Source organism: Athene cunicularia (assembly GCF_003259725.1).
Source record: "Athene cunicularia isolate RWA chromosome 1 unlocalized genomic scaffold, athCun1 chr1_part1, whole genome shotgun sequence".
Lineage (NCBI taxonomy): Eukaryota > Metazoa > Chordata > Aves > Strigiformes > Strigidae > Athene > Athene cunicularia.
In genome coordinates this window covers 98,751,848-98,779,701 of record NW_020799091.1, presented here as the reverse complement: position 1 = coordinate 98,779,701, position 27,854 = coordinate 98,751,848, and the positions used below count along the sequence as shown (strand labels likewise).

At 40.0% G+C, this 27,854-nt stretch overlaps 2 protein-coding genes across 3 annotated transcripts; one reads left to right on the top strand and one right to left on the bottom strand.

Moving 5' to 3' along the window:
• Window positions 1-3,466: 3,466 nt before the first annotated feature.
• On the top strand, window positions 3,467-14,808 carry IFNGR2 (interferon gamma receptor 2). Its single transcript, XM_026844540.1, has 6 exons — window positions 3,467-3,593; window positions 4,039-4,214; window positions 6,156-6,304; window positions 7,661-7,814; window positions 8,921-9,075; window positions 11,584-14,808. The coding sequence occupies exons 1-6, from the start codon at window positions 3,502-3,504 to the stop codon at window positions 11,755-11,757; spliced, it is 900 nt and encodes a 299-aa protein (XP_026700341.1). The 5' UTR covers window positions 3,467-3,501; the 3' UTR covers window positions 11,758-14,808.
• A 1-nt stretch (window position 14,809) lies between these two features.
• Window positions 14,810-27,854, bottom strand: TMEM50B (transmembrane protein 50B). 2 transcript variants are annotated; one of them, XM_026844550.1, is made up of 7 exons: window positions 27,602-27,854; window positions 20,911-21,086; window positions 20,178-20,290; window positions 19,080-19,147; window positions 17,963-18,055; window positions 17,703-17,760; window positions 14,810-15,405 (listed from the first exon to the last, which is right to left on the bottom strand). In XM_026844550.1, exons 2-7 carry the CDS (start codon window positions 21,007-21,009, stop codon window positions 15,360-15,362), a joined length of 477 nt encoding a protein of 158 aa, XP_026700351.1. In that variant the 5' UTR covers window positions 21,010-21,086; window positions 27,602-27,854; the 3' UTR covers window positions 14,810-15,359. The 2 variants fall into 2 exon arrangements, with proteins under 2 accessions (XP_026700351.1, XP_026700359.1); XM_026844558.1 differs by lacking the exon at window positions 27,602-27,854 and adding an exon at window positions 21,285-21,335.

Here is a 27,854-nt window from a genome sequence, read left to right as displayed (position 1 = left end):
GCTCCCCGTCAGCGTTACCGGGTTTGCTCTTCAGGTCGGGTCTGAGCTCTCGAGTGAAGTCCTGGCTTCCGTGCGTGTGGCAGCAGGTGGGGAAGAGTTGCTGTGGCGTGTCTTGCAGGAGGTGTGCGTACAGCGTGGTCCGCGCTCAGGCACGCGGGGACCTCCGTGAGTTCATCGTGTCCGCTGTCGCCTTCGCGGTTCCTCAGGCCCCGGCTGGCCAGGCTGTGGCTCCTGCTCTCTGGGGGCAGCTGCCGTTCCAGGCCTGCAGTCTGTGGCTGGACTCAGGAGTCCAAATGCCCACGGGTGGGTTGAGGTGAGCTGGGGGGTCTTGCCGCAGTCAGCGTGGCCCAGTCCCACCCCATCGGCAGCGGCAGGATTGTCCCAGGGAGCTGTTCTGGTGTCTGACTTGCGCGTAGGGCCTGGCTTCCCCCTCTGTGCTCTCCGGTAGGCACCGCGTTTCATTGCAAATGGGGATGCTACACCTTTCAGCCAAAAGAGCAGCCAGCTGTGGTCACCTGCCCCTACCTGGCTGCACGCTTCTGCTGTTCACCTTTTGCAGGCCTTGGTGCTTGTCTGACAATATGAGAAGCCAGTTCGGTACACTAGAACAGCAAAAGTCCATCCAAAAAAACGACCACAGATTTCTTTTTTGCTGATGCAAGGCAAAGGATCAGAATTCATTCAGAAGCAGGGTCTGTGAAACCGATGGCTAGGCCAAGTAGAGCTGCTTTCACTCAGCGTAACTTGTGGCTTCACACTCCGCTCTGTGAAAGCTTTGAGTTGCGGCTTGAAGAGTCAGGAAGTCTCTGCATCAGGAAAAAACAATCTGAGCATTGTTTGGCAGATGCTTTAAAAGAACCAGTTCTGCGAGACCACCTTCCAAATGGAGGGAAAGGACTGGGCACTTCTGCCTTTTCCTGGCTAAAGTAGTTTGGGTTTTTCTTGGATTTGTGCATATGTAACTGCTTTTTTCTGAAGTGCGCATTTTGTTACTTTGGGTCATAGAAATTAATGATCATTATGGAGTTCAGTGTTTTATTTCAGAAATTTAACTTCCCTTGTCATGTTGAGATATCTAACTGAAATACGAATGCATTCCCTCAGTGTGCAGTGGAAACAGCTCCTCAGTGCAGTAGCAAGTGCCTTGTGGCATACAGCAACTTGATGTTCAACTACAGAGTCACAGATCTGGTATTTTTTTGCTGTGTCTTTGAAGCTGGTAGGTGAAATCATCTGTTTCTGAATGCTAATATATAGCAAAATATTCAGTGTGCAGTCTTTATTGAGAATATGAACCAGCTGCCCTTGTCTTTTATTGCTTTTTCCTTTTCTGTTTTCTATTTTTTTTAGGAGGGAGAGAAGGAAAAAAAATGCTAGTGCTTATGTTTTGTTCTGACAGCTTTCTTGAATTTTGTGAAATTAGTTTGTATCGGTCGGATGTCTGAGTGCACAGATTACTGATGGTGTGAGATACCTTGCCACATGCCAGACCAGCAGTGAGAGTGCAAGAAAGAATCTGCGTGACTAGAAAGTGAAAATTTCTCTTGAATAAGAAGAGGTTACTTAGTGGCCTTTAAAATATGCAAGAGATTAATAGTTTAGGTATCCTAAGGAATCTCTAAGTTTTGCAATGCTGAATGATGCATCTGTAGCCCAAGACAATGTGTGTTTACTTAAGAGCACTACTCAAAAGTGGAGGCTAAGAAACTAGTAATATACCTAATTAAAACTTTAGAAAATCAACTAATTATGTTGGACTTAGGGTTTAATGCAGTTTTATGAAGATTCATGTCATCTCTTTCCTGTACACGGAGGATATTAAGAGCCTGCCACGACATTTCTTCTGAAAGATAGTGCTGTCAGCATCAGTGTGCTGTCTAGTGCTGTGTAACAAAATCAGATCAAAATCAAAAAGGAAAAACTTTTTGACATTATCCCCATATTCCCAAAGAAGACTGGGGCCAGAATTTAGCTTAAGTGCTTATCTTCTCATCTTTATGTAAAAATAAGCAAACTGTATGTTAGGAGACTATTGTCTTGGGAACAAAAAAATGGAAATCTTATAGTCATGTCATGTCATGGTTGTCTTTGAGGTTAGGACCTGTTGACCCAGTGTAAGGGGATTGCTATATGGACAGTTTCAAGTCAAATGTAGAAGAAAAACCTTTCTCCCTCTTAGGACAGGCAGGTAGTGAAGCTGTTGCCCAACAAGGCTGTGCAGGTTCTGTCCTTGGAGGTTCTGGGGCTTGCCTGGAGAAAGCCCTGAGCAGCCAGGTCTTAGGCTAGAGCTGGGCCTGCTCGAGCCAGGGGCTTGGACTAGAGGCCTTCTGAGGGCCCTTCATGGAGTGCTGTAGTTAAGTGTGAGGCTTTTCCGGTTTCAAAGGCATTTAGTAACTGCATTTTCCTGTCTTCCTTGGCTCAGCCTACTTGCGGTAGTAGTTTCTTTTGGCCATCCCAATTCCTTGCCATTGGTCTCCTTGTCTTTCAGTGCTTTTGGTTCTCCAGTCTGGTGTATTGCTCTGTTTGCCAGTTAACATTTCCCTCCAGCTGCTACCCTCATTTTTTAATTCATCCACCCCTATTTCCCAAGCCCTTGGTTCTTTGTCTTTTGCTTGGCCGCCCTCCCTCTCTCCCTTCCTCTCTTCCTCCACTTGGCCTGCCAGCCCCCAGCTCAGTGTCTGGCGTTTGGCTGTGCTCCAGTCCCAGTGAACAGCTTCCTCCATCCGCCTGGACCCACAGGGAAGTAGTTCTTCTCCCATAATAGAGATATGACTCTGCTCTTGGCTTCTGTGCTGCTCGCCTCCGGACAAGCTGCTCAGAGCGCTTGCCGTCTTCCTTCACCCTCAGGAGTTTATAGCCTGACCAAATTTGGGTGGACGTTCCTACTAGCTGAAGGCACGCCTCTAATGGAGGTTTCTGTCCTTTTCTACATTGTGAAATCAGTTTTAAAACTGACAAAACTTCAGGCTTGCCAGTGGAACAATGCTCTATGTGTTTGTGAATGTTTAAGTATGAGAAGGCTTTGGTTTTTTGACCTGTTTCCTGGAAAGTTTCAGCGAAGTGACCTCTTCAGACAATTTAGCAGAAGGCAGATGGTCAGGAAAAGCGTGTTCTGAGTTGTTAACACAGTAAATAAAATGTGAAATGCAGACAGTTGAAATAGATGAGCAAGTGGCAGTGGACCTTAATTTATAGCTTCATGGGGGAGCTGCCTGCGGTTCATTGTTTTGCTCTGGACTCGGTACTTTAAGTGTTATGTTTTTGTATGGAATAAATAAAAGCAGTAAATTGCATTTCAGTGCTTTGTGGATAGCAGGAACTTAATGTGAACCTAGAAATAGAATGAGAAGGAGGAATGGTTTTGCCTGCAAAGATGTAATATATGGTGATGGAATTTGGAGATCAGAAATTAGTTACTGTATAGTTGAATGCTTTAATAGTTGTTTTATTCCTCTTCTTACTTTAGAGTCTTCTCCACATTTACCACCACCAAAGGATGTGATGGTTTATTCCTATAACTTCCGTAGTTCACTGAGGTGGTCCTCTGTTAAAGTGGATAAAGGCTTGGTGTTATATACAGTCCATTTTAAAACGTAAGTAAATAGATCTAAAAACAACCAAACTGATTCTGTTCTGATCCAGTAACACAAATGGGTTTTTTTAAAAAGCTAAAAATTAATAAGTAAACGAGTTGTCTATTACAGATGCTTTATATAGCTTCTGAAGACTGACTGTCTCTTAGCCTGCAACATTTCCACTGATCTAAGCAAAGATTGAAGACCTGAAGAGCACCCAGAAATGTATCATAGTTTCCTGTATAATTTTAACCTTCCTTAATTCTCCCTTGCCAATTTAAATTCTTCCCCAGATACTGAGGGGGTGCAGATGCCGAAAGGGCCATGGAGCCAAACCTGCATGGAAGTGGTAGTTTTGTAACTTATGGTCTTGTTACAAAAATTGTCTCGGTGGGAGGGATCATGCTTGAGATAGTTGTGCTGTTCTGCTGATGCTTTATTTGTCCTTTGTTTTGAATTGCAGAGGGGCCTTTAACCAGTGGGATGAGATGAACTGCACCCGTATCGCCCAGACTGAATGCAGCTTCCCCTTGTTGCTTAAGGAGCGGCGCTGGACTTTTTTTTTCCGTGTGAGAGCTGAGCTAGGGCAAGTGACTTCTGACTGGGTAGAAACAGATCCATTTGTGGCAGAGAGAAACAGTAAGTGCTATTTATGATTTCAGTGTCTCTCACAAAGGAGATTTCTTTGAAAAAAATGTTTCTTGTCTGTTCTAGGCTTTTTTGACTCCATTATGCACAAAAGCCAAGTGAGAGAATTGTATGTGTTCGGATAACAAAGACTACAAGGCCTTGGTGTGTCACTAGGAATTTGATACTACTTAGTCCCTCTGTAGTGGGGTTAGCAATGCAATCTTTCAACAGGTATTGAAAGAGAAACAGAGGAGTTTCCTTGGGTGGTTACGCTTTACGAGAACTATGACGTATATTATGTTAGAGAGTTTTCCATTTTCTTCTTTCTCTACTTAGTGCTGCTGCATGCACACATACACCCCTTTGATTTGTCATAGTCTGAGTACAAAATACCTACTTCTCTTGGACAGATCTCTTTTCTAATAAGTATAAACTGTCCTGACTACAGTGTAGAAGGGTCAAGGCACACTTTAAATCCCATTAAGTGTGTGAACAAACATATTGTTGTTCCTTATAAGATCTGCTCTTTTGCCTTGCTGTGATTGGTTTCAGGATTAGAAGAAAGTAAATACTGAGTTTAAAAATACATCTGAAATTATAATTAAGCAGAGGAATTAATTTATTCACTCTTTATTTCAAGTTCTTCCATATCTTGTGAGAAGCAGTGGCAACCCATGCTGCAAAGAGTATGATACTTTCTCTGGTGACTTCAGTTCTAAATCTTGGATTATGTCTAGTAATAAAGCATGTGGGAATGAGGAACTACCCAAATCTTGAGTTGAGGATTACAGCTGATGCATCTGTATCTTGTGATGCAGGATTGTTTGGAAGTGGGATCCTTTGCAGTTAGGAAAGCACTGGGCTAATGGGAATACAAGACAAAGGAGAAGGCTTAGTGTGGGAAAGACACTTGTGTGTCTGTTCCTTGGGAGAGCAAGAGGAACGTTATGTCATCATTCTTGTGTGACCACCCTTGAGATCAGTTTCTAAACACCAAGACCATGGGCTACTCAGTCAGGCTGTTCTCTAACTTTTGGGTCCGTCCCACTTGAGAGGGTGAGCTTCAGGAATCTGGGAGGACATGCAGCCAGGCATTTGCATTGTACAGCAACAGGGAGTAGGAAGAAACTGAAATTTCTCTACCAATACGAAGATCATGGCCAATTTTCTCTAAAGTAACAGTGGACAGAACAGATTCTGCTTAAAAAAAAAATTTTAAGGTACAATAAACAATGTTGCATGCAAGGGTTGATTTTTACTGTTAATAGTTATCCCTTTTTAGTATGCAAGCAGCTGTTAACTACTCTAATATTTGCATGAGTGGGGGTTTTGAGATCCTGGAGTGCTTTACAAATGCTGATATGGTTAGTTGGTGAAAGAAGTCAAGATACAAAGGGTAAGTGACTAATGACCATATGTGAACTGTGATAAGTATCTTGTATGAGGACTGAGAGTACTTTATTTGTCATGATTTTGACCTCAGAGTTCTCTGCAAAAGGAAGGCGTCATCTTTACCTTATAGGACAGATGGAGACATCAAAGCAAGGAGGGGGAAACTAGTTATTCCTCTTCCAGTCTATTGATCCAGTGTGCTTTTAAGAGAACATAGAATATGTGGCAGGCTATTTGAAGGGAAAAAAAAACAAAAAAAACCCAACAAAATTGTATCACCATTAATTACAGATAAATTCAGATACATTCTAGTGAATATTTACTGAATTTCCAGAAAAAATTAACAGGAAACTTTTTAATTATGTCATTTCACTTATGCTTTCAAGTCTTGTTCCTTAGATTTGTAATAAAGCAGATAAATGCATTAGGTAGATGAGAAAATGTATTTGTTTGCTTGAGAAAAAGCTGTCAATATTTAACATGTTTGCTGAGAGTATCTAAGTAAAGCTGAAGACAGTATGATGAGCTGTTCACTGCTCTTTCTGTGTTTGTTTTCAGCTACTATAGGGCCCCCTAAAGTGAACAGCGTGATTGAAAGCTCTGACTCACTTCTCATTAGTGTCACACCTCCTTTTGGATCCGAAGCAGGTGACTTTCTTCAGTATCATGTGTCCTACTGGGAGAATGCAACAAGTACTACTAAAAAAGTAAGAATTCTCTCTAATTTATTTTGTTCATAATGCCCTTGTGACTGAGATATGAGTCAGTATCTCTTGGCAAAACAGCAGAAATGGAGGAAGAAAACTAATGTATTTTTTTCTCTAAAGTTAATTTGGTTTTGGCACAAGTGTTGCATGTATTATGAAACTTTCAAAAACATCATTTTTTTTCCTCCATATGAAATGAAGGTTAAATCACATTGCAGATGAAGGGAGAGAATCCACAAAGTGTCAAGGGTGACTTTAAAATGGCATTTTGATTCCAAAGTTTGCTTAGACAATTTGGAAGACTGGAATATCCTTCCTCCTTTCCTGTCCTGGTGTTGTTTGTGCTGGCAGCTTCAGTAATAGGCTGCTTTGGCCTGATGTCACCTGTTCCTAGGGCAGAGAAAGGCAGAGTTATTAGAAACATGCTGGACACGGCTGGGATGAGCTGTCTCTGCTCATGCTGAATCTGAGAGGTGTTGGTCTCATCATGTGCTTATGCTGCTGTCTGGGGTCCCTGGTAATTGTGTTCTTGATAGGTCAGCATTGCAGAGGAGGAATTAAGTCACATTTTAAAAAAAGAGGAAGAAGATTAAAAAGAAGGTCATTCTAAAGTCAAATGTTTAAAAAACAGAAGCAGAAAAAAAATTACGTTAAAAAAACTTTTGTTTCAAAGACGTTGCTTAATCTGAAACGCCTCCACTTCCTTCCTCTCTTGCACCAACATGTATTTTTCTGACACACATAAAATACCCTCATGTTTGAGATTCAGAGCAGAAGTCACTCTTTTATGCTTCTGTAGTCTTCACCAAGTCCCCTTACAAGCTAAAAACTCCCAAAATACTTTGGTGGCTGTGTGGAGACTGGAGATTTTGCACTGCCCATCAGCTGTTTTGCTCTTCAGTGGAAGGAGTCGAGATGGTGGAAGCTCTTCACTGAACTACACTTCCGTCAGCCTCCTCTGATGGAGGAGGCACTTCTCATGGCTTGTTTTTCCCTCCCCCTTCCTATATTGTGCTCACTGCCTGAGCTGTTACAGAAGCAGAGTCAAAGCATCCAGCAGCGTGTTGTGGATAAAATGACACCTTTCATCAGTTTTCATGCCTCTGCTGTTCATGCCCTTATAGATGGTTTTAAATGGTCAGGCTTAATTTCATTTAAAAATAATGGAATTTCAAATGCATTCAAGTAGGAAAGTTGAAATATATTTCACTGTGTCTCTTGTTTGGTAAAGCACACATATGCAAAATAAAATCTCTGCCTTTTGAATGAGAAATTTAAATATGGGGAAGGGATTTGTGTTGAAGACAGGTCTGGTTTTCACAGTAACAGTGCTTTTTTGTGTGTCTTTTTAAACAGGAAATAAAGATGAGCAGTACACTATTTGAAATTGGAAATCTAAAGGAATTGACACTCTACTGTTTTAGAATTCAAGTAGAATTGATGACACATTCAGATCTCCAGCTACTTGGACTGCAAAGTGTCCCAAAGTGTCACAGAACTACACTAAGTGGTATTAATCTGATTTTGGTTTGGGTTTTTTTTTTGGTATATAATACTATGAGTGTAGAACAGGAGTTGTTGATTGTGGAACCTGATCACTTACATACCTGTACTTGTCAGAGGTGCTAAGAGAGCCACCAATAGTAGCTCACAATTGTCATTAATGGCAAAATAATGACATTTTTCAGTTAGTAATTGAGGGTCTATGTTGTACTCTTCCGCTTGTTTTTTTTCCCCTCATAAATACTGCAGCAGGTATTTCTTTCTAGAAATATGCAAAGAAAGAAAATACAAGTACCAGGTCTTTAGTGGAAGTGATTGATGAAGGAGATGGTGTTACTTTTGCAAATCCTCTTCCTCAGCCACTGCCTCCTGTAGGGCAGGAACGTCCCTCTCCTCTTTGACCTACTTCCTTCTCTGACATTTTGAGCTCCATGTTTTTGTACGAGATAAGAGGGAGGGTGAAGGGAGGAGAGGGCATGTGCAAGATAAGAGTTTGTCTCTCTCTCTTGAATCTCTCCATGTGACCATCAACACAACCAAAGGCACAACTGATCTTTAGCATGCTTTGAACATGCTGGAAGACACATAGATGAAACCTGCTTACAGTTTCTGAAGCTGTGCAGGAGCTGACCTCCCGGGTAGCATTGGCCAAGTACCTGCTCGCCAGCCCCCAAGCTGTGATGTTGGAGTCTGGGACCCTCCCTTTGCTGAAGGGAGGGGAATGTCTTGAAAGAGAAGGCCCTGCAGTTAATGGCCCTTGCAGACAACCCGAGGGTGGAAGGACAGATTGCGTTCCCTGCCCGCCCTCTGCCCCACAGCCGGGATCCATCCCATCCCTTCAGCTCGGCGTTTGCCCTGCTTGCCTTAGGCTGCACGATTAAGGGACAGGAGCTCCTGGGAGCTGGTGACTTCCATGTGGAATCACAAAACAAGCTACTTCTGAACACAGGTGTTTAGAATGTATCTATAGTAGAGTTGAGATCTTAGCCTTGGAAATTATACTTTGCTAACCAAGCATAGTACATTTCAGCTTGATGTATATTGTCTTAGATTTGATGGTGCATAAATATGAACCTACTGTATGTATATGGTGGTTTGTTTTTTCTTTTTCAGAGACAACCAGAGCTGCATATATTATACTAATATTTGTGTTGGTGTCATTTTTTGTAACTCTGGTAACAGCTGGTTTGTTTCTTCTGTGGAGGCACCACAAAACAATTAAATATTGGTCTCAGCCACCATTAGAAATCCCATCGCACTTTGAAGAGGTATGTGTAGACATTCTGTTTTTCTCCCTGCTCTTCCCCTCCCCTGTAAAAGACAGTGATGATCTTTGAGTGAGTAGGAAGCTAGTTGTTGCATAACAGAAATAGAACAATAGATTGTTCACTCAGCGTAAAGTGTTACTTTTCTCATATGTGATCTCCCACTGTATTACTCACCTGAATTATTTTTTCCTCTGCACTAAGATACAAATGTTGCTCTAATCCTGTTATGAAACCAGAGTAAGAGTCTCTGTTCCTTGACTACCCCTTGTCCATCCCTGTCTTTGCTTATTGAAGTCACCAGGCCTGAAACAGTTGCTCACTTGAAGCAAAAAGCTTTTGTGTGCTGCAGAACATGTACTTGGGACCAAGGTCTCCAGTTAGAAATCAAATACAGAAAAGGAGAGACTGATCATTTTAAGAACAAGGACTGACTTGAAGACCTAACGATCACCTAGGGGAATGTTCTTGGGGTTTTTTTCTTTTTTTCCTGTAGGTTTAGCAATACTTAAATGAAAAAGTCATCCTGGGAATTTTTCCTCCTTGTAGCTCTCACATTTCTGTACTAAATGATACTGTTTGTCCTGTTTGTCTTCCTCTTTTAGTGTTTAAATGGGAAGTAGTCTTTAAGCAGAGTTCTTGATTTAAAAGTTCTTGTTCAGCATACATTCATATTTTTAGAAGTTTGTATTTGTTTGCAGTTCTTGGAGGTGTATTTCCTTATATATATATATATATGCGTGTCAGAGTATTCCACTGTGCAATGGTAGTTTTTCCAGATTTTTATAGAAGTCTGGGTGAATGACCCCAGACTTTCTGCAGAGTCCTGAGTATATTATTTTCTCTCTTCATGCTGCCTCAGCTACCATTTCATGGGGACTCAGTGGAGGCAGCTGTATCACATATCAAGTGAAGTATATTTCGTGTAGGAAAAGAAGTCCTTGTACAGTGTACTACAGTACTGCAGCATTTCATGCAAAGGACTTTCAAGAATAGAATTTCTATTTATTTATCTTCTCTAAACATCATCTGTTTCTGGAGTAATTGCATTTATCTGGAAATCACATTAATTCTGGAGTAATTACATTAATCTGTAAAACCTGCAGGAAAAGTAGATACGCTTGAACAATGGTGAGTCTGGGTTCAGGCAAAACAAAGAATAAAGAAAGATAAGAAAGAAAATCAGTAAACACACAGAATTTTAAAAAACTGTGTATTTCTAAAAGGTATCAACCAGCCTGAGGTTTCTCCTCTTAAAACACTTTTTCATGAGTATGGAATACTGATTATTTTAAGGCAGTTTCATATGTACTCTTCTAGATTTTCAGAAAAATCATATGCTTCCTTCTTTTACAGCAGGATCTCATATTTCAGTGTCAGGGTTACAGGGAGCAGTTCTACCTTCACATAGCAAAACCAAACTGACATTCATGTCTTGAATTTGCTGAAGTGGATGTGTTTGAAGTTCCCATATGAAACATTTTTAATACACCTGAAAAAATAATCCTGTTGCTTATTAGGCTTGCTATGATTACAGAGAAAGTGGTGCCTTAATTGAAAGGTTAGTTTTGTTCCACAACAGACATGACTTGAGCTGTGATTCCTCTCAGCCAGATTATGATACCTCCTACAGTAGAGAACAAACTTTTGAGTAAAACCATAAGCTATGTCAGTCTTGTAACAATGTGAAGGTGTCTGTGCTCCAGACATCTATTTTAATTTTTTTTAAATCAGGGAAAAAATGTTCAATGGCAGATTTGCACTTTTTTTTTTCAATACAAGAAGTGGTAGATGATTCCAATTCCCTGTGAAACACAAGATCAGCTTAGTGATAAGGAGAGTATGTGGGGGTGGTAGGAGGAACAGAAAGGATTTTCTCTGGCCTGTGTTTTTTTTTTTCTAGTGCTTACTTCTTTGATTATGCAGTCATTGTAAAGCTGATGACTTAATTTTGGAGGAAAGGGGAGCAGAGCAGGGAGGTCAAAGCAAAAAGTAATTAATGCCACTGGAGTTTCCTGGTAGCAGTAAAAGATGCAGATATGACTTGCCTGACACTGAACAAACCAGAATCCTAGATCTCGTTTGCTCCATCAGTCTTTTAGACAAGCTGTCATTTGCTAGATTCCTGCCATTGGAGGGTATGTCCCCAGCAGCATAATGAAGTGTTTTCTTCTGTCGCTTGTTCTTAACTAGTAAAAATTTGTTTGAACTGGCAGGAGAATATTAGCCAAAATTTATTTAAAAAAAAAAAAAAGGAAATGGAGGTTGTTCTAACTTACTTAAATGGACATTTGCATGATTGATATTTTTTTTTCCCTCCACAGAAATAAGGTATTTTTAACTTTTTCCTTGTTCACTGCAGTTTCAAGGAAATCTAGAATACATCTTGCTGTGAATTTGTGTCTGAAACAACTTGCCTCTAGGTGGTGGTACCTGCTCTGTGTCTGTCCTTTCTACTACATCTGTTCTGTGGATAGGTATCTAAACTCTCATGTCTGGCTTTTTTTCCAGTATTTGAAGGACCCTAGCATGCCTGTTTTAGAGGTGTTGGACAATTATGCCGAGGATGATCCCCACGATTCCGTATCTCTTGTGTTTAGTGGAGATGGAAGCCAAGCCTGTGGCAGCAGTTTGGATGGTCAAGCTCATACACATAGTGTCTCTGGTGACAGTGAAGTAACTTAAGTGGTGCCCTAGCGTGAGTGCCTGCATCAAGATATTGGAGAGGCTTCTGCCCAGGAGCGGTGCCATGTGGCTACTGGCAGGACAGAGAACGAGGTCTGGACAAAATGCAGCCAGTGACAAATCCTGAGTGAGATGCTGCTTCCTGAGAATAGCCTGGACCCTTAGCCATTGTTTATATGGCTTCTGCTGTGCTACAACAGCAACTGTGTTCTGCCATAAAGACTTAGAAGGTGGAATGAGAAAGGGAAATGAACACTAAATTGCCTAAAGACAGATGGCTATAAAGCATCATCCTATTTCCCAGTCCACATTGAAATAAAGCTTTCAGAAATAATGGCACTTTATGGTAGGTAGGGTGTAGTTTTCAGTGAGTGAATAATTGTACCATGAATTATGTACAGTTTATAGTAACTTCTGTTAGGTTGCCTTATTTGTGAAGTCAGTGTTAGCATTCAACATGTATTATATCCCCCCCAGCCTGCTTTTCTGAATCCTTTTAAATACATGCAGTTTTCTGTGGCAGCTTCTTCCCTCCAGGTAAAAACAGCAGTCGGTATGAAGCTCTGCAAACAACTGCTCCAGGAAAGGCCTCCTCATAGCTGCCTCTGAACATATTAATGAGAAGCATTAATCTTCTGTTCCTGCAGTGAGACAATTGTTCTTCACAGCAAAACAAACTTTAAAATAATTTTGGTCAGAATTTATGTAACATGTATCAGTAACTGTCAGACACTAAAATCTCTTGTTGACAATCAGATTAGTCCTGCAAATTGCTGGTTGTGGTTTGAGTCCCTTAAAGCAGAAGACTACAAATTAAGCCTCACATCACAATCTAGTGGGGTCTGGAAAGCATTTAATAAAGCACAAAAAACCACTACTGTACTAAAAAGACTGGTTTTATTTGTTTGACTTTTTTCCTGTGTGGTGTGTTTTTTTTTTTTTTAAATGCTTGTTTATTTGTAAATGGCTTGTTCTGTTAATGAACCTGGTCCCTGTTAGAGCTGTGGGCTGGCTATCTGAGGTAATGCTGTTCCCCCCCTTCCTTCCAGAACTACCAAAGACTAACTGATTTTTCATGTAACATTTTTTCCAAAAGCTTCATGAAGTTGTTACCTTGTAGAACTAATCTAAGCACTTGCGATTAGGCAGCATGCCAAGACAATGTAGTTATCTGAAGATTTCAACTCTGGAAGAATTTTCAAGACAGCCCCAGACTGGGTAATACCTGTTCTTGTATTCATTCGTAAATAAGCGAAGAACCCCAGGCTTTCAAAAGGAACAACCTAAATGCATAATAGACAGCATAAATAAGGTGGCAGTTGAAACATCTGTGAATATTTAGCAATACAGCATACTGTTATAATGGTTAATAGTTTTCAGTTACACAAATAGCCACAGTTAAAACCCTTTTGTTAGGAGTAACTTGTTATCTTCACAACTGTCAACTGTAACAGGCCAAGATGTTATCTAAACTGAGCCATCCCCCTCCACCTTGGCCTGTTGTGCTGGAAGCACCTGGGGTATAAAAGTAGACCTCAGCATATTCCAAATAAAGCCTACATGGTTCTTTCTTATACTACACCTGTTTTCAGTGTAGGCTACCAGAAAAGACACGTGCTCAAAGCTGTCTCTCTTCTCCTAGCAGCTGTAGAGAAAGCATGATCATTCCAATTCTATAAAACCAGAAGGGTCAGTCAAGAAATACTTGCACAAAAGCAAACTTCTTATAGGAAATGCAGATAACCTCAGAAAGCAGCTCTTGCCCTGCTCTTGAGAAAACTTTTTTAACTGGGAACTTGCATTAAAGCACACTGTCAGAGTTCTTCCAGAATCAAACACTTAGCCTGTCCTGTTCAAGTGATGGTGCAAGATACTGTAAAAAAGATTAGGTATAGGCTACACTTGTTTCTCATGTAGTAAAAATGCCAACAAACACTCTCAGGCTTCTCAGCAAGAAACTGACAGACATGAAAACAAAAGCCTTGGCTTTACTTACTAGCTAGTGTAAGACTGGCTTAAAGGTCAGTACTGCTTGAGCTATTGAGTGCTACCATACAATTCCCTTGCCAAGTTCGCTATTTTGAGAATGTAAGAGAAGGTTTATTGCAGTTTTCTGAAATTACAACCAGACAATTTATGTACAAATCTCTGATTAACACCAGTGAATATATCATAACTCACTGCAGGATGGTGAAACCAGGATGAAGTTAGTCTAGCCAGTAGCACAATTTCAGCTGCAGTATTTGCTTCATATTCTGTCCACTGGAGAAATTCCCACAAGGGAGCAATTAGATGACTAACAGTATACAGTAATCATGCACAGAAGTTCCATTCTGCAGTTTTAATACCATTTGGTCAGCAATCTTGATAGATGGGAAGTTACAAAAGCCTTTAGACAAAAAGTAGTTTCAAATGCTTTAAAAACCACATAGAACTTGTAAGAGAAGAAAGTCACCAATAGCAAGATGGATATACAAGATCAGTCCAAAGCTACAAAAAAATCATTGTTCTCCCTATACTCCAGCTAGAAGAAACTGGATTTCAATAATGGAAACATTCCCATAAAGTGCCCATAGAATTTAGGAGATAAATACATTTTAACTGGGGCAAATGGCAGTCCTAAACCTGGCAATTATTTCAAGGTAAGATTGTGAGCAATAAATACATCTACTATATCCCCAAGTGAAATGCTCACCTTTTAAACAGAAAAGGTAATACACAGCAGGATAACTGTTCATTTATCAGCAAAAAGCTTTCCCTGAAGAAAATTATGCCAACATAATTTTTTAAATGTTAGTCTCTTATTTATTCTTTATACTCTTTAAATATGACTGGCATCAGTTTAGTTTGGTTGGGTTTTTTTATTCTAATATCAGTAAATACATTAAATACTAATTGTTATCTATTACACTGAACAGCACGAGATTAATTCTAAGGACTGTGGTGCTACCAAATGTCATTGTGCTATAGCAATCAGAAGTCAAAAAGTTTGATTTGCCATGCAGAAACTGCTTAACATGGGGCCTTGTTTAAAAATTCATAACCTTTTACCAAAAAAAAGCTACTTTATATTTTTCTGAACAGTTATATAAAATTCTTAAAATCAGCTCCTAGCATACAATAGAATTTACCATCATTAAATACAGCCTTAGCCGAGTCACTTCCATGCACCAACGACTCCTTCAGGTTACACAGGCAGCCCTTGCAAGATCAGCTCTATCTCACCTATGCAGAAAAGTAATAACCCCTTTTACAGGGTACAGGCTTTATCCTGCTTTTCAACTAAGAGTTCCACTGAAGTCTCCGATACATGTGAAGGCTTGGAAGATCAAGTCTGAGGAGTTGATGGAAACCCATGTATTTGAAGAAAAAAGCCTGAAGGTTTCATAAAGAAAGCCTGACATTCCCTTTTTAAGATATATACAGTTATATGTACATATTCACAAATTTGTCCGGTGAAAAGAGGGAGCTTATTACAGAAACTGTAATTTGTCTCAGTTCATACAGTTTAGAAAGCAAAACAAGAACAAATAAATGTAAATATATCTACATACATCGTACTATATAGCGACTATGGAATAGACAATGCTATACATGATATCTCATCCCCATAACTCTTCTGTTCTTCCAAACTTGTAGATCAGGGTACTACAGGGGGAGAGAAAAAAAAAATTCAGACCACATATAAGGTGGAAAAGGTAATTTTAATAAACTCCTTCCCTCCAGTCACCTTAACTTTTGTTCAAGTCAGTTTCTGGTTTTTGTGCTTAGATTTGATTTATTATAAATTGCTAAAACTGTGAGATCCAGCAGAAGCAACTGCTCAGACAAAAAAAATAGAAAGTCTCACAGTAAAAGCAGCTGCCCTTCTGAAGGAAAAAAAATTCTGGTATTTAAGAGATCCTAGGACCAATCCACAGAGTTACAGAGCAGCAAGTCTCATTCTGGCATCTGGCAATCAGCTGAACATAATGTATTATGCTAGGATAGAATCTTAGCAATTAAATTTTTATGAACAAATCAGAATATTGATCCTGTTGTGGATAAGCAAGATCTGAATTACAATTTGATTTCCAAAATGCCTTTTATAAGGTCAGATGCAATTACATATTGTCCTGAATCAAAAAAAAAATTGTTGAGAGAATACAACGAAGCATGATTTCCTTATTGTTCCTTATACTTTAAGTTCTTTTTCCTTATAGCCAACAAACAGGCGGTAAAGACGGGCAGAGTCATACTAAATCATAAGAGAATGAAGAGGGAGAGAAATGAGAAATATTGACACTGAGAACAAAAATAACAAGCAACGATAAGTAAAAACCAAGCTAGACACCTGGGCAATTAACTAGAGAACTAATACAGCATGTTAAACTAAGTGAAAAAAATGGTGGAGTAAAAATCAGGGCTGAAGTGCAAATCCTGAAGGACTAGTTCAGGGAATACAGCCATTATGGAAATACAGACATTACAAAACAGCACTGATGGAAGAGAATCTGACTCAATCAAAACCAAAGTTTTGGATAAGAACACTGAGAAGGGCATCAATGATCCAGGTCTGGTCTAAAGAAAAAAGTCTACAGCAGTGGATGGACTTATCAAGTGTTATTGTCTGAAGTCTGTGGAGGGATAAAAAACAAAACCTTTTTTTTTTTAATAAAAAGTTGTAATTTCTCTCATAGTTCATACCTAGAAAACAAACTTTAGAAGACAAATAAACCTAAAATATATCTGCAGAGTACAACAGAAACTGAAGAAAGACACTTGTAGAAACAAGCAGTTTCAGAAATAAGTTCATTGAACTACTGAAATAAGATTTCAGGCATGGTGAAACTATTCTCGGAAGTCTGCCTTCATCAGTATCCCATTTCAATCACATGCAAAAACTACAGAAGAGATTTAGGAACTGCTATTTTCTGCAAGAACATAACTCATTTTCTAAACAGGGAAGCACAGTGGAACCAGTTGATCTAGCTCACTGCAAAGCATTTGCTATGGTACTAGAAGAAAAATTGTTAGCAGAGTAATTTAAGTAGGTAAGAACTTGCAAAAGAGGAGGTTATGTGAACTTCTTCAGTGACTGATCTTGGAACTTACACTATTTAATGCTTTCATTGTCTTCTATTAATAAAATCCATGGATTGCAGAATGTATTATACAATATAAAAAAAGATATGTAATGATATTAAGCAGAATAAAATAAATTAAGTGTAATTATTACAAAATGTGACATCATGCTCTCAGAAGAAAAAAATTATCACTCTTAATGACTGAAAGCTCATCCAGTAGAAACAAATCTAGGTGTATCAGTTAGCAGATAATTGAGCCATTGGTATGAAATAGTCAGGAAAAGGGCAACAGGATCTCCCACCAAGTGCTGTTAGGATATATGCCAAGGTATTTGTAGTACAGAGATGACACACTATTGCCATTATCCAGACAGTGACAATGTCTCACAGAATAATGTCCATATCCGTGGTCATCCACATTCTAGAGCTGTAAGTTCAGTGAGACCAGAAAGAGCTGGACTAACAGGAGCACGAGGGGAGTGAAGAGCCTCTCAGGGGCTGAGAAGGGGCAAATAAAACATTGTTTCTAAGCACTGGAGCAAAGCAAGTAGAAAAGGAACAGCAGAGTAGAAAAAAGTAGTTTTAAGAAAGAGTTCGATCAGTTTATGCATTGACTAATATCACATCAGCTCCCTGTACAATGTCAGTTACTCAGTGACCCAAGAGGTCCCTTTGGGCCTCAAGTAAAGCTCCGGGTGAGTAATAAATTGAGATACAGAGGGTCCTGCACTGAGAGCAGCAAACACCACGTTGTGGAAAGTCCAAGACTGGAGCCAGCCTCCAGCTTTCAGAACTTATTTTCCAAGAGTATCAATGTGCACGGAGGACGGTAAATTAGATACCCCTTTAGAAGGAGGGAAATTTGCCCAGATAACTTACCTGAAAAATATCAATGCATTTTGGAAAAACACTGCTAATCCAGGGTAAACATTAGTGTCTGCAAAGTAAGTAACAAAGGAAATATTAAGTCCTTTTGTATCGGAAGGTGTATTTAACACACTATTCATCTCTTCTCTGACTGCAAAACTAGATGGTATGGCTCTGATAAGAACAAACCACACATTTCCATTCTTCTGGATTTTCTGCCTTTTGGCTGACAGCAAAAGTACTTTTCCATACGTGAAAATAAATAAACTTACTCTGTGTAACATATGCTCCAAAAAGAATCCACATTGAAGCAATAAGTGAACCAAACATCAACATAAAGCCAATGAAGAGCCAGACACGAGCACCTGCAGGAGATATTAAAACCTCTGAGAACCATGTGGACTACTGTCCATCGTAACATGATCCAAGCTACTAGTCAGTTATGATACAGTATGTTACCTTGCTGAAGGCACAAAGGGAAAAGGTTAAACCCTGTATCAAGGGCAATATAAACCAAAATTTGCTTTCTCTAGTAAAACACAGAGTAGCTGGTTTCGCCTTATCTTAGCAAGCAGACACAGCTACCAGAAATTTCCCTTCACCTGTAGGGAATGCCTATAATACCATTTAACACAACTTGGGAGTGGACTAATGATGAGGTACTTTTCTAAAGCTATAGTGTTTCTGAGGTAAAGATGGCATTCCAATAGGGCACGTAAAACAAATGCTTCCCCTGTTTACTTCAGAAAGATGTTTTCAGATGGACAACATCTACCATAGCTAGACATCACCTGCTGAAAATGATGCCATTGAAAATAATCAACCTGCTCACTCATGGGAAAGGAAAACTATTTCTACGCGAAGATTATCTCAAGGCAATTTATGAAGCATCATATGTTAGTTCAAAAATCAGTAAATCCTACCAGATTTCCGGTGAGGCATTCTACAGATCACATGAAAACAGATGCTGGGATCCACATGGGAAAACAGTAAGGGAATTGTGAGTGAAAGCAGAGAGAGGACTGCAGGTCCACAGACACCACACGGTGATATACAGAGGAAACAGTGTTTGTGATACATTCTAAATAAGACATTCTTAAGGAATGTCTGCTCCGTCCCCTACCACAAGGCAGAAATTTATTTCACCCAGCAGCTATAGGATTTGCAGAGGAAAGTTTAGGTATTCAGGACATACAGAAATTGAAAGTTTCTATCTTCACCTTTTTAACAAAGAAAGTACTTATATCTCCAAGTGTTAATTTTGAAAAAAATTAACTTCACAGAAGTTCTCTCCTACTCCTTAACTTCTCATTATTATTTCTTTAACCACCACTTAGAAAAAAACCCAACAATAAGAAGTCTTTCAGCTCAAGACAATTTTTAATTTACCTGTTCTTCCTAAACATCCATCACTGTAGCTGTCTCCTCTCACCTGCGCATTTGATACAGCATTTATCCTAGGAACAAAAAAAGCATATAGACTTCAGATTATTAGAAAATCAATTTAAAGTTTTAAGTTAAAAGGTAACATTTTTTTAAGATGAGACAAATTTTGGGAAAATTACTTGGCATTCTGTAGAGTCACATTACTACATGTCCCTTAATGGAAGGATTCCAACTGAATTTCAAACAAACTCCTTGTTTGTTCCCAAGTTTTACTTATATTTTTACATTAACAGACCTGTAAAATGAAAAAATTGCCCTTTTTAGTGACTGAAATATTCCTGGTTACTCTTTGGCTGTTTAGTTTTTAAAATATCTAAAACCACGTCACAGGAAAAGTAACAGCCAGTAACACAGTGCTCACATGATTATGATACCAGTTACTTTCCTTCACAATGAATACTATAAGTATTCAACTGAGAGACACCCTGTAAGAAGGGACATTTTCTTACAATTAGTTACGCTGCTGAGGAAAAAACCCAGAAACTTTCAGATACCAAGCGTTAAGAAGGTCTTGCATATCCAAATGTATTTTTCTCTTGCCAATATTGTATGATTCAGCTATTACTTCTCCTTCAAGCTTGCCATATTTATATTCTTATAACAATAGCTATAATACTACTACCTCTCCCATTTAAGGAAGTTTTGGGCCAGAGACAGCTGTAAAAATTATTTTTAAAAGGGGAAATGCAATCAAATGTTTTAGATTGAGGTAAGCCACTGGGCAGCATTACATGAAAATTGATCTAGAAATATAAGCACTTATCACAGAAAGCCACTTCCATAATGGAAGGTCTGCTTTCTGACATTCAAAACAAATAGGGGGCAACAGAACACAGAATAAACAGACCACAATCAGAAACAAAGGCCACAGGTAAGAGAAAAAAGGCCTTTACACTGGCATGCAAAAAGGCATAACAAGATTACTCGTAAGAAATTTATAAGCAAGTGATTCAAAGTTTTATCATATACTGTATTGTCTAGTAAAAACTGTATTCAACAGCTCATGTTTATTTTATAAGAACTCCCTTCATATACACTTACATGAAAAAAGCTAGTGTTGAAAACACCCCACAGGTATGGAACGCATGGTTCATTTGTTCTGGTTTAGGGTAAACTACTGCAGCATCTATCATTATCCACCAACCTGTGAAAAACTAGAAATAAAATAGACCAGTATTAGGAAGCTGTCAGGGTACAGAGACAGGCAGACAAAACACAGAAAATGTTCATGCATATTATTGGTTTAATTGTCTTTTAACAAGTACAAGCTTTTCTAGAAACTTATTAGCTTTAGTCAGACTGTAAAACTGTTTGATATGCAGGTTCTGCATAAGCCTTAAAGTTGACGTTTGCAGAGGAGCATTTGAGAATCGGTCACATTTTCTATTCAAATTAGGCATTAGTGTACAGCTAAATTCCCTGTACAGTTTTTAGAACAAGAATTCAGACTCTAAATGCATATGATACACAAACTATAACATAGGTGTTCTAACATATCCAATTATGCAAAAAATCTACTAGGAATTTCAATCTTTTTAACTAAGAGATAGCAGAACTGATACATCATTATCAAACAACATGCAAAGTTATGTGACTTGCAAAAAAAGCTGTGTATCAATTACACTTTAAAAAGTTTAAAAGAAATATACTGGATTGAGGTGCAGTTAAGAGTGAAACTTCACTGAATTTGAAACAAAAATGTAACTGTCGTACTTCCTGTCAGGTATGTCAAACTTGTCAACACAGCTATGATTCACGTCCTCTCAAAACTTACCAATATGCCTGCAACTATTGAAGCAATGGCATTTCTTCTTTCGCTCCAGTCAATACACTCACATTCTGGCCACCGGAAGTTGTCTAGGAATCCTGCCATTTCCTCAAAGATTAGATTGCCCTTCTTATTTTGGACTTATACATTAATTTTTCCATAAACAATTGTGTCCTTAATACCTGAAACACAGCCAAAGATGCATTTAATACAAAACAGTGGAATCTTGAGACGTCTAACAATAGTCACAAGCAATCGTTACAATGTCTGTAGGTTTTCATTTGCTTTTTGTTGGGGCTTTTTTTTTTTTTTCAGAATTAAGTATTCCATATACTCTATGGGTTCTATATTTAGCTATATTGAAAAAAAACCCAACCTACCTTACAAACAGAATTACAAAATAAAATTACACGACCCAAAAATGTATGCATTACATATAAAGTATTGTGTCTGAAACAGAAATCAAATAGAATGTACTGTTTGTTCAAATGTACGTAACACAAAAACAAAAAAGAAGGTAAAAAAAGCTCGAGCAAAAAAGCAAATATTTTAATCTAAGTTTCATCTTCAAACTATAATTCTTTCTCTAGCATTAGCAGTTAAGAAAAGTAGGATACATACAACAGGACTCCATACACAGACCAGAACTTGGTCTTTGAGGTAGGCCAAGGAATCTTGCATAAGATACATATTTCCAGTCTCCAAATAAGATAGATAGTATAGTGCCTTTCTAACATAGAGAAAAAGGAATCAACTCAGTGAATCTACTAATACCAAGGGTAAAAAATGTCCTGCTTCACAGATAGAGGGTCACACAGAACTTTAAATACAGGAAGAGGAAAGTAAAGTTAATTAGTGTTACACAGTGATTACTAAACCAGTTCTCAAACAATTTGGTGAGGCAGTAGCTATATAAGATCCTGCACTATATTCCTATTCTCACACTGTAAAACATCTATAGCATCTATAGTTTGAACATCAGAAGTTAGAATATTTACAGTTTTTTATTTAGCAGTGACTCACAGCCACCCTTAATGCCATTCTATGTTGTTTCAGTATTGTCAAGTACTGTATTTTCCCAACCTGCCATAATTTCCAGATACTTGTTAAAGGCTAACAACAGACAAATGTTCTTTATGATTATGTTATAGGAAAGACAGATGCAGAGCATTTTTCTGGTTAATAAAGGTAATTAGAAGTCTAGAGTGAGAAGTGAAATAAAAATAAATAAGAGTTTGCCTACACTACAAGCACAGGACACAGCTTATGAATAACGTAAAAATTGCCCGCTTGAACCTAGTTCCAGAAATCCATCCATAGTTATGATGCTACCTTAAAGCATTAAAATCAATCATTCAATTTCAAAATTATTTTACTTTTGTACAGTATCTGGACTCAACCATATAGTTATTTTCCTAGATCACACTTCTACCTAGCAATTTTCAGATCCTTATTCTTTCTACAACAAAATTGCCACACTGTGCTACTACAGATTTATGACTGCTCCAACAGCTCTTCCTTCTTTTCCACTCTTAAAATGGCTCCATCTGTACTTTACTTGTTTCTCTTCAAACCTCTCCCCACCCACCCTGGCACAGAGCTCATGGTTCCCACTGCTGTCACCACTCCAGACTACACAGTTCTCACTCTGTGGAGGGTCTGGCCACAGGTAAGAGTAAATAGACAAACACGCTGCACTACTTCTGCTCCTCACTGAACACAAACGTGGTTATGTCAAACCTACCAAAGTTTTTACCTTGCTTGTAAATACACATTCAGTCATTTTCAGAATGACTGAAGCTGTATTTCTTCAGAGCTATATTCTCCTTTGGAATTTTTTCCCATAAAGGACCAGTTAAATAGTACTAACAGATCTAAATAAACCCACCTCCTTCAAACATAATGTAAAGTTCTACTGCAATTCAGAAGCAGGCCAAGAAAAGCCACTGGAAAAAATTATTTCAGATATGTCAACAATAGAAAAAAACAACAGAAAACCCTCTACTTGGATGCCATCCAGAGGTGCCTCGACAGTCTGAAGAAATGCACTGACAGGAAACTCATGAAGTTCAGCAAGGGAAAGTGTAAAGTCCTGCACCTGGTAAGGAATAACCTCATGTACCAGTATGTGCTGGGGAACAACTGACTGGAAACTAGATTGGCAGTAAAGAACCTGGGGGTCCTGGTGGACACCAGGCTGAACTTGAGCCAGCGATGTGCCCTTGCTGCAAAGAGGATGAATGGTACCCTGGGCTGCATTAGGCAAAGCAGCGCCAGCAGATGGAGGGAGGCGATCCTTCCCCTCTACTTTCCTCCTGGTGAGACCACACCTGGAGCACCATGTCCAGTTCTGGGCTCCCCAGTGCAAGAGAGACAGGGACATACTGGAGAGAGCTCCATGAAGGGCCACGAAGATGGTGAAGGGACTGGAGCACCTCACATATGAGGGAAGCCTGGGAGAGCTGGGACTGCTCAGCCTGGAGAAGAGAAGGCTCAGGGGGATCTTATCAATGTCTATAAATACCTGCAGGGAGGGTGCAAAGAGGACAGAGCCAGGCTCTGCTCAGTGCTGCCCAGTGACAGGATCAGAGGCAATGGGCACAAACACACACGAGAGGTTCCCTCAATGTCAGGAAACACTTTTCCTGTGAGGGTGACTGAGCATGGGCACAGGTTGCCCAGAAAGACTGTGGAGTCTCCATCCCTGGAGATATTCAGAAGCCGCCTTGACAGGCTCCTGGGCAATCTGCTGCAGGTGGCCCTGCTTGAGCAGGAGGGGTTGGACCAGATGCCCTTCAGAGGTGCCTTCCAACCTCAACCCTTCTGTGATATTTAAGAAAGAGCCTGTTGAATTCTTGGATGACTCAATGAAAAAAATCTTCTACAAAATTGCTCTACTTCAAAAGGCTGAAACAAAATGAAAAAAAAGTCATTCCTGTCTATCATTGAAAGGGGATATATAGTTTGTTTTGTCAGCTAATATAATTGTCAACTTCCAACCCAAAACTGACTAGCCTTTATCCTAGCAAAACCCTTTCAACTTTGCAAAGTCAGTAATGATAAACATTATGGATACCATACACTGTACACAACCCTGTCTTAATTGTTAAGCATTTTTTAAACATTAGGTGACAAACCAGAGGCATTTTGCTCAGTTCAAAAATGTAAGACAAAACCTCTCAATCATATTGGATATCAAATGGAGTTTTAACAACTGCACTAATAACAAATGAGTTATAGGGAGACCAGAAAAAGTCAATTTAAATTTTTTTTTTTTTAGTATCTTCTGAGGTACAGGGCAGCCTTCTGCCAAAGCATATTATTTTATCAGAAATTGTATTTTTGTTGCTTAATACTGCGTCACAAATCTGCACTTTGCTTTAATCTTATCTTTGTGCTTAGGAGAGAAGCACCCTATGGAATATGAATAGGCAAAATAAACACTATCTGTTGGTAGTCTTTCTACAGCAAAGACTAGTAACTGACAACAAAATTATTCTGCTCCACTGCAATAGGATGACAAACATGGAGAAACAAGGTGCAGAGAATTTGCAACAGAACAGAGACAAGAATTCTCGAATTATTTCTACATGTGTCCAGCTTTGATTTCAAAGAAAGCTTAGTGCTAGAGCAGGCATGCAAGAATACGATCCACAGTAAAAGGAAACAGAGGTGCCAATGCCCTTTTTCTAAGATGATCTAAATATTAACTGATGCCATTCAGAATTCTGCAAAAGTCCTTCATACAGGTATTTCAAGAGAGCTCTACTCAACAGTAAAAATAAACATTTCTCTCACTACTGACATAGCTCCACATGTGTACACACTTCACAGATACATGACTAAAAAGCAGTGATAGATCATTTCTTCCAGCATTATTGAATGTGCCTATGTTCTGTGACCAACGTGTAGATATTTCTCTCTTTGTGAGGAATTTGATCTCTGATCAAATGCACACCTGATTGAGGGCACCACACATAAGGGATATGGGGTTTCCATATAAAAGATTGGCAGGAAGCGGACTGTAGGATGCCAGAACAATTAATCCAGCTGAAGTCCAACCAACTGTTGTCCTGTGCTCTCATTTAAAAGATATGTACAGTACTAATCAGACTTACTGGGATGACGGACAGTACATAGCCAACCCAAATGCCACAGGTTGCCCACCCTCTCACAAGTCCTTACATAAACACCTAGCTATTTATTATACAGTACTGGTTTTAATACACTAGAGGGAAGGGTCACACTGACACACTGCAGGGAAGGGATGGCATCCAGAGGGAAGGGATGGCATCCAGAGGGAAGGGATGGCATCCAGAGGGAAGGGATGGCATCCAGAGGGACCCTGACAAGCTTCAGGAGCAGGCCCATGCCTACCTCAGGAAGTTTAACAAAGCCAAGTGCAGGGTCCTGCACCTGGGTTGGACAAACCTCAATATCAATACAGACTTGGGGATGAATGGAATGAGAGCAGCCCTGTGGAAAAAAAGGATGTGAGCTGGCAATGTGCGCTTGCAGTCCAGAAACCCAGTTGTATCCTGGCACAAATACAGGCTGGGCGATAAGTGGATTGAAAGCAGCCCTGAGGAGAAGGATCTGGGGGTATTAGTGGATGGAAAACTGACTATGAGCCGGCAACGTGCACTCACAGCCCAGAAAGCCAACTGTACCCTGGGCTGAGTCAAGAGCAGTGTGGCCAGCAGGTGAGGGAGGGGATTCTTCCCCTCTGCTCTGCTCTGGTGAGACCCCACCTGCAGCGCTGTGTCCAGCTCTGGGGCACCCAACATAAGAAGGACTTGGACATGCTTGAGCAGGTCCAGAGGAGGCCATGAAGATGATCAGGGGGCTGGAGCACCTCCCCTGTGAGGGCAGGCTGAGAGAGTTGGGATTGTTCAGCCTGGAGAAGAGAAGGATCTGGGGAGACCTTATAGCGCCTTCCAGTACCTAAAGGGGGCCTACAGGAAAGAATGGGAGGGACTATTTATCAGGGAGTGTAATGAAAGGACAAGTGGTAATGGTTTTAAACTGAAAGAGAGTGGATTTAGGTTAGACATAAGGAAGAAATTCTTCCCTGTGAGGGTTGTCAGACACTAACACAAGTTACTCAGAGAAGCTGTGGCTGCCCCCTCCCTGGCAGTGTTCAAGGCCAGGTTGGACGGGGCTTTGAGCAACCTGGTCTGGTAGAAGGTGTCCCTGCCCATGGCAGGGGGGTTGGGACTAGGTGACCTTTGAAAGTCCCTTCCAACCCAACCCATTCTGTGTTTCTGTGTTAATGTTTTGAATGTATGTTGTTCTCAACACCCCTAACAAAGAAAGAAGAAAAGAATAAGCTATATTTCAACTGTGAAAAACCAGTGACATTGTGAAGCTGAGTGTCCACCAACACCACAGGAGATAGGTTAAATTTTACCCTCATGTGGGTTAATATGGTTACATACATAGGTTTTAGCCCAAATGTATCCCACTACACAAACAGAAAACTCTGATGAAGAGACATGCCTTCAGCTGACCTTTTTACCTGACTAAAAGGTACAAAACTCACTTTTACATCCACATACTTCACAGCAAGGAAACAGGTAAACCCCCTTGCATTAGCTGTCCTTCAATGCCCTTCCTACAATCTGTCTCCTCCCCTTTTCCAAGGGCAGGCAGGCTCTCCCACTGTTCTCAGGAAACATTTCTCACTCATGTCCAATAAACAGAAACACAAGAACACTTGCAAGAACAAACTGGTGACTGAAGAACTAACAAGGACAGTTATACTTACTGTAAAAACAACACTTGGTAGATACTAGCACTCAGGCAAATGGAATGAAGACACAAGAAACTGAAGTTCAAAATTTTCATCTGAAAATCAGTTGCTCCCCAAATGATTTCATTTGAACAAAAAGCAATTGCAAGAAAATACAAAAAAGCCTGCATAAAGAAGAGCTATGCAAGGGCCCTAGAATACTGTCACGTTAACAAAGAACAGAACCACCTATTTCCAAAGGGAAAATAAGAGAGAGGAGGAAGAGAAGAAATGTAAAGTCAAAAAGAAAATCCTACTCTCCTCAAATAAGACCGCACCTTCCATAAGCAGTCAATCACAATATGCATTAAGCCACACATCTTCCCCATATGTATGTACTATGAAAAGGTATTCGGCAGAGTCACTGTAAGAAGCTTATGTGAATGTTTCTACCAAGTCTACTGTAATTTTTTAAGGGGAGGGGTCTTTTGACTACTCATTTCAGTAACTATAATGCAGTTTCACTTTCAGTTTCCCATACACCATAGCACAATACTATTCTGTCTAGTTTTTAAGTATTACAGAGGAGAAGATCAGAACTTTTAAATAAACTCATACAAAAGTGAGGCAGTGTGGTAAAATTATTAAGCCTTGCACGAATCTATGTGATGCTCAGCCCAGAGCAATGTGACTGCATCTACAGCAAGTATTCTTTAAGAGCACTATTAAAGTTTGAAGACTTAAGAGAGGCAGAAAAAAAATCAATTCTGCAATCATCCACGGGCCCATTTTTGCTCATAGGAGTACACTATGTACATCAATATTTATTTAATGGGCTCAAGCCATGACGGGGCAATATGAGGCAGAATCCCAAAGCTGCAATCAAAGCCTTGACAGTAACTGTTACACTGAGGGCAGTATTACTTCGAAAAAATAAGCGACTTTTTAAAAATTTCCTCTACAGACCCCAAACTTTCTGCTCAGTCCCACCGGTTCCTCTCCCAGATAGGGATAACGGCAACCTAAGACCCGACGGCGGCCCTGCAGCGGGGGGGACGGGCCCAGCTGCCCGCCCCGGTCCCCAGCCACAGGCCCGCGGCTTCCTGCGGCTGAGGCCGCGCTACGGCAAAAGGTCACGGCTCCGGCGGGAGGGGCTGGGAAGCGCGGCCGGACATCCCTCGCCCCAAGCCCGCAGAGACCCGTCGCGCTGCCCCTGGCC

Bases quoted from the DNA above. Each gene is read 5' to 3' on its own strand.
- IFNGR2 (XM_026844540.1), top strand. From the start codon at position 3,502: ATGGTTTATTCCTATAACTTCCGTAGTTCACTGAGGTGGTCCTCTGTT. The intron at 6,305-7,660 runs GTAAGAATTCTC...CTTTTTAAACAG, and splicing joins CAACAAGTACTACTAAAAAA to GAAATAAAGATGAGCAGTAC. The intron at 9,076-11,583 runs GTATGTGTAGAC...CTTTTTTTCCAG, and splicing joins TCCCATCGCACTTTGAAGAG to TATTTGAAGGACCCTAGCAT.
- TMEM50B (XM_026844550.1), bottom strand. From the start codon at position 21,009: ATGGCAGGATTCCTAGACAACTTCCGGTGGCCAGAATGTGAGTGTATT. The intron at 18,056-19,079 runs GTAAATTAAAAA...TATCTCCTGCAG, and splicing joins TGGATGTTTAGGAAGAACAG to GTGCTCGTGTCTGGCTCTTC. The intron at 17,761-17,962 runs GTAAGTTTATTT...CTTACTTTGCAG, and splicing joins TGGAGCATATGTTACACAGA to ACACTAATGTTTACCCTGGA.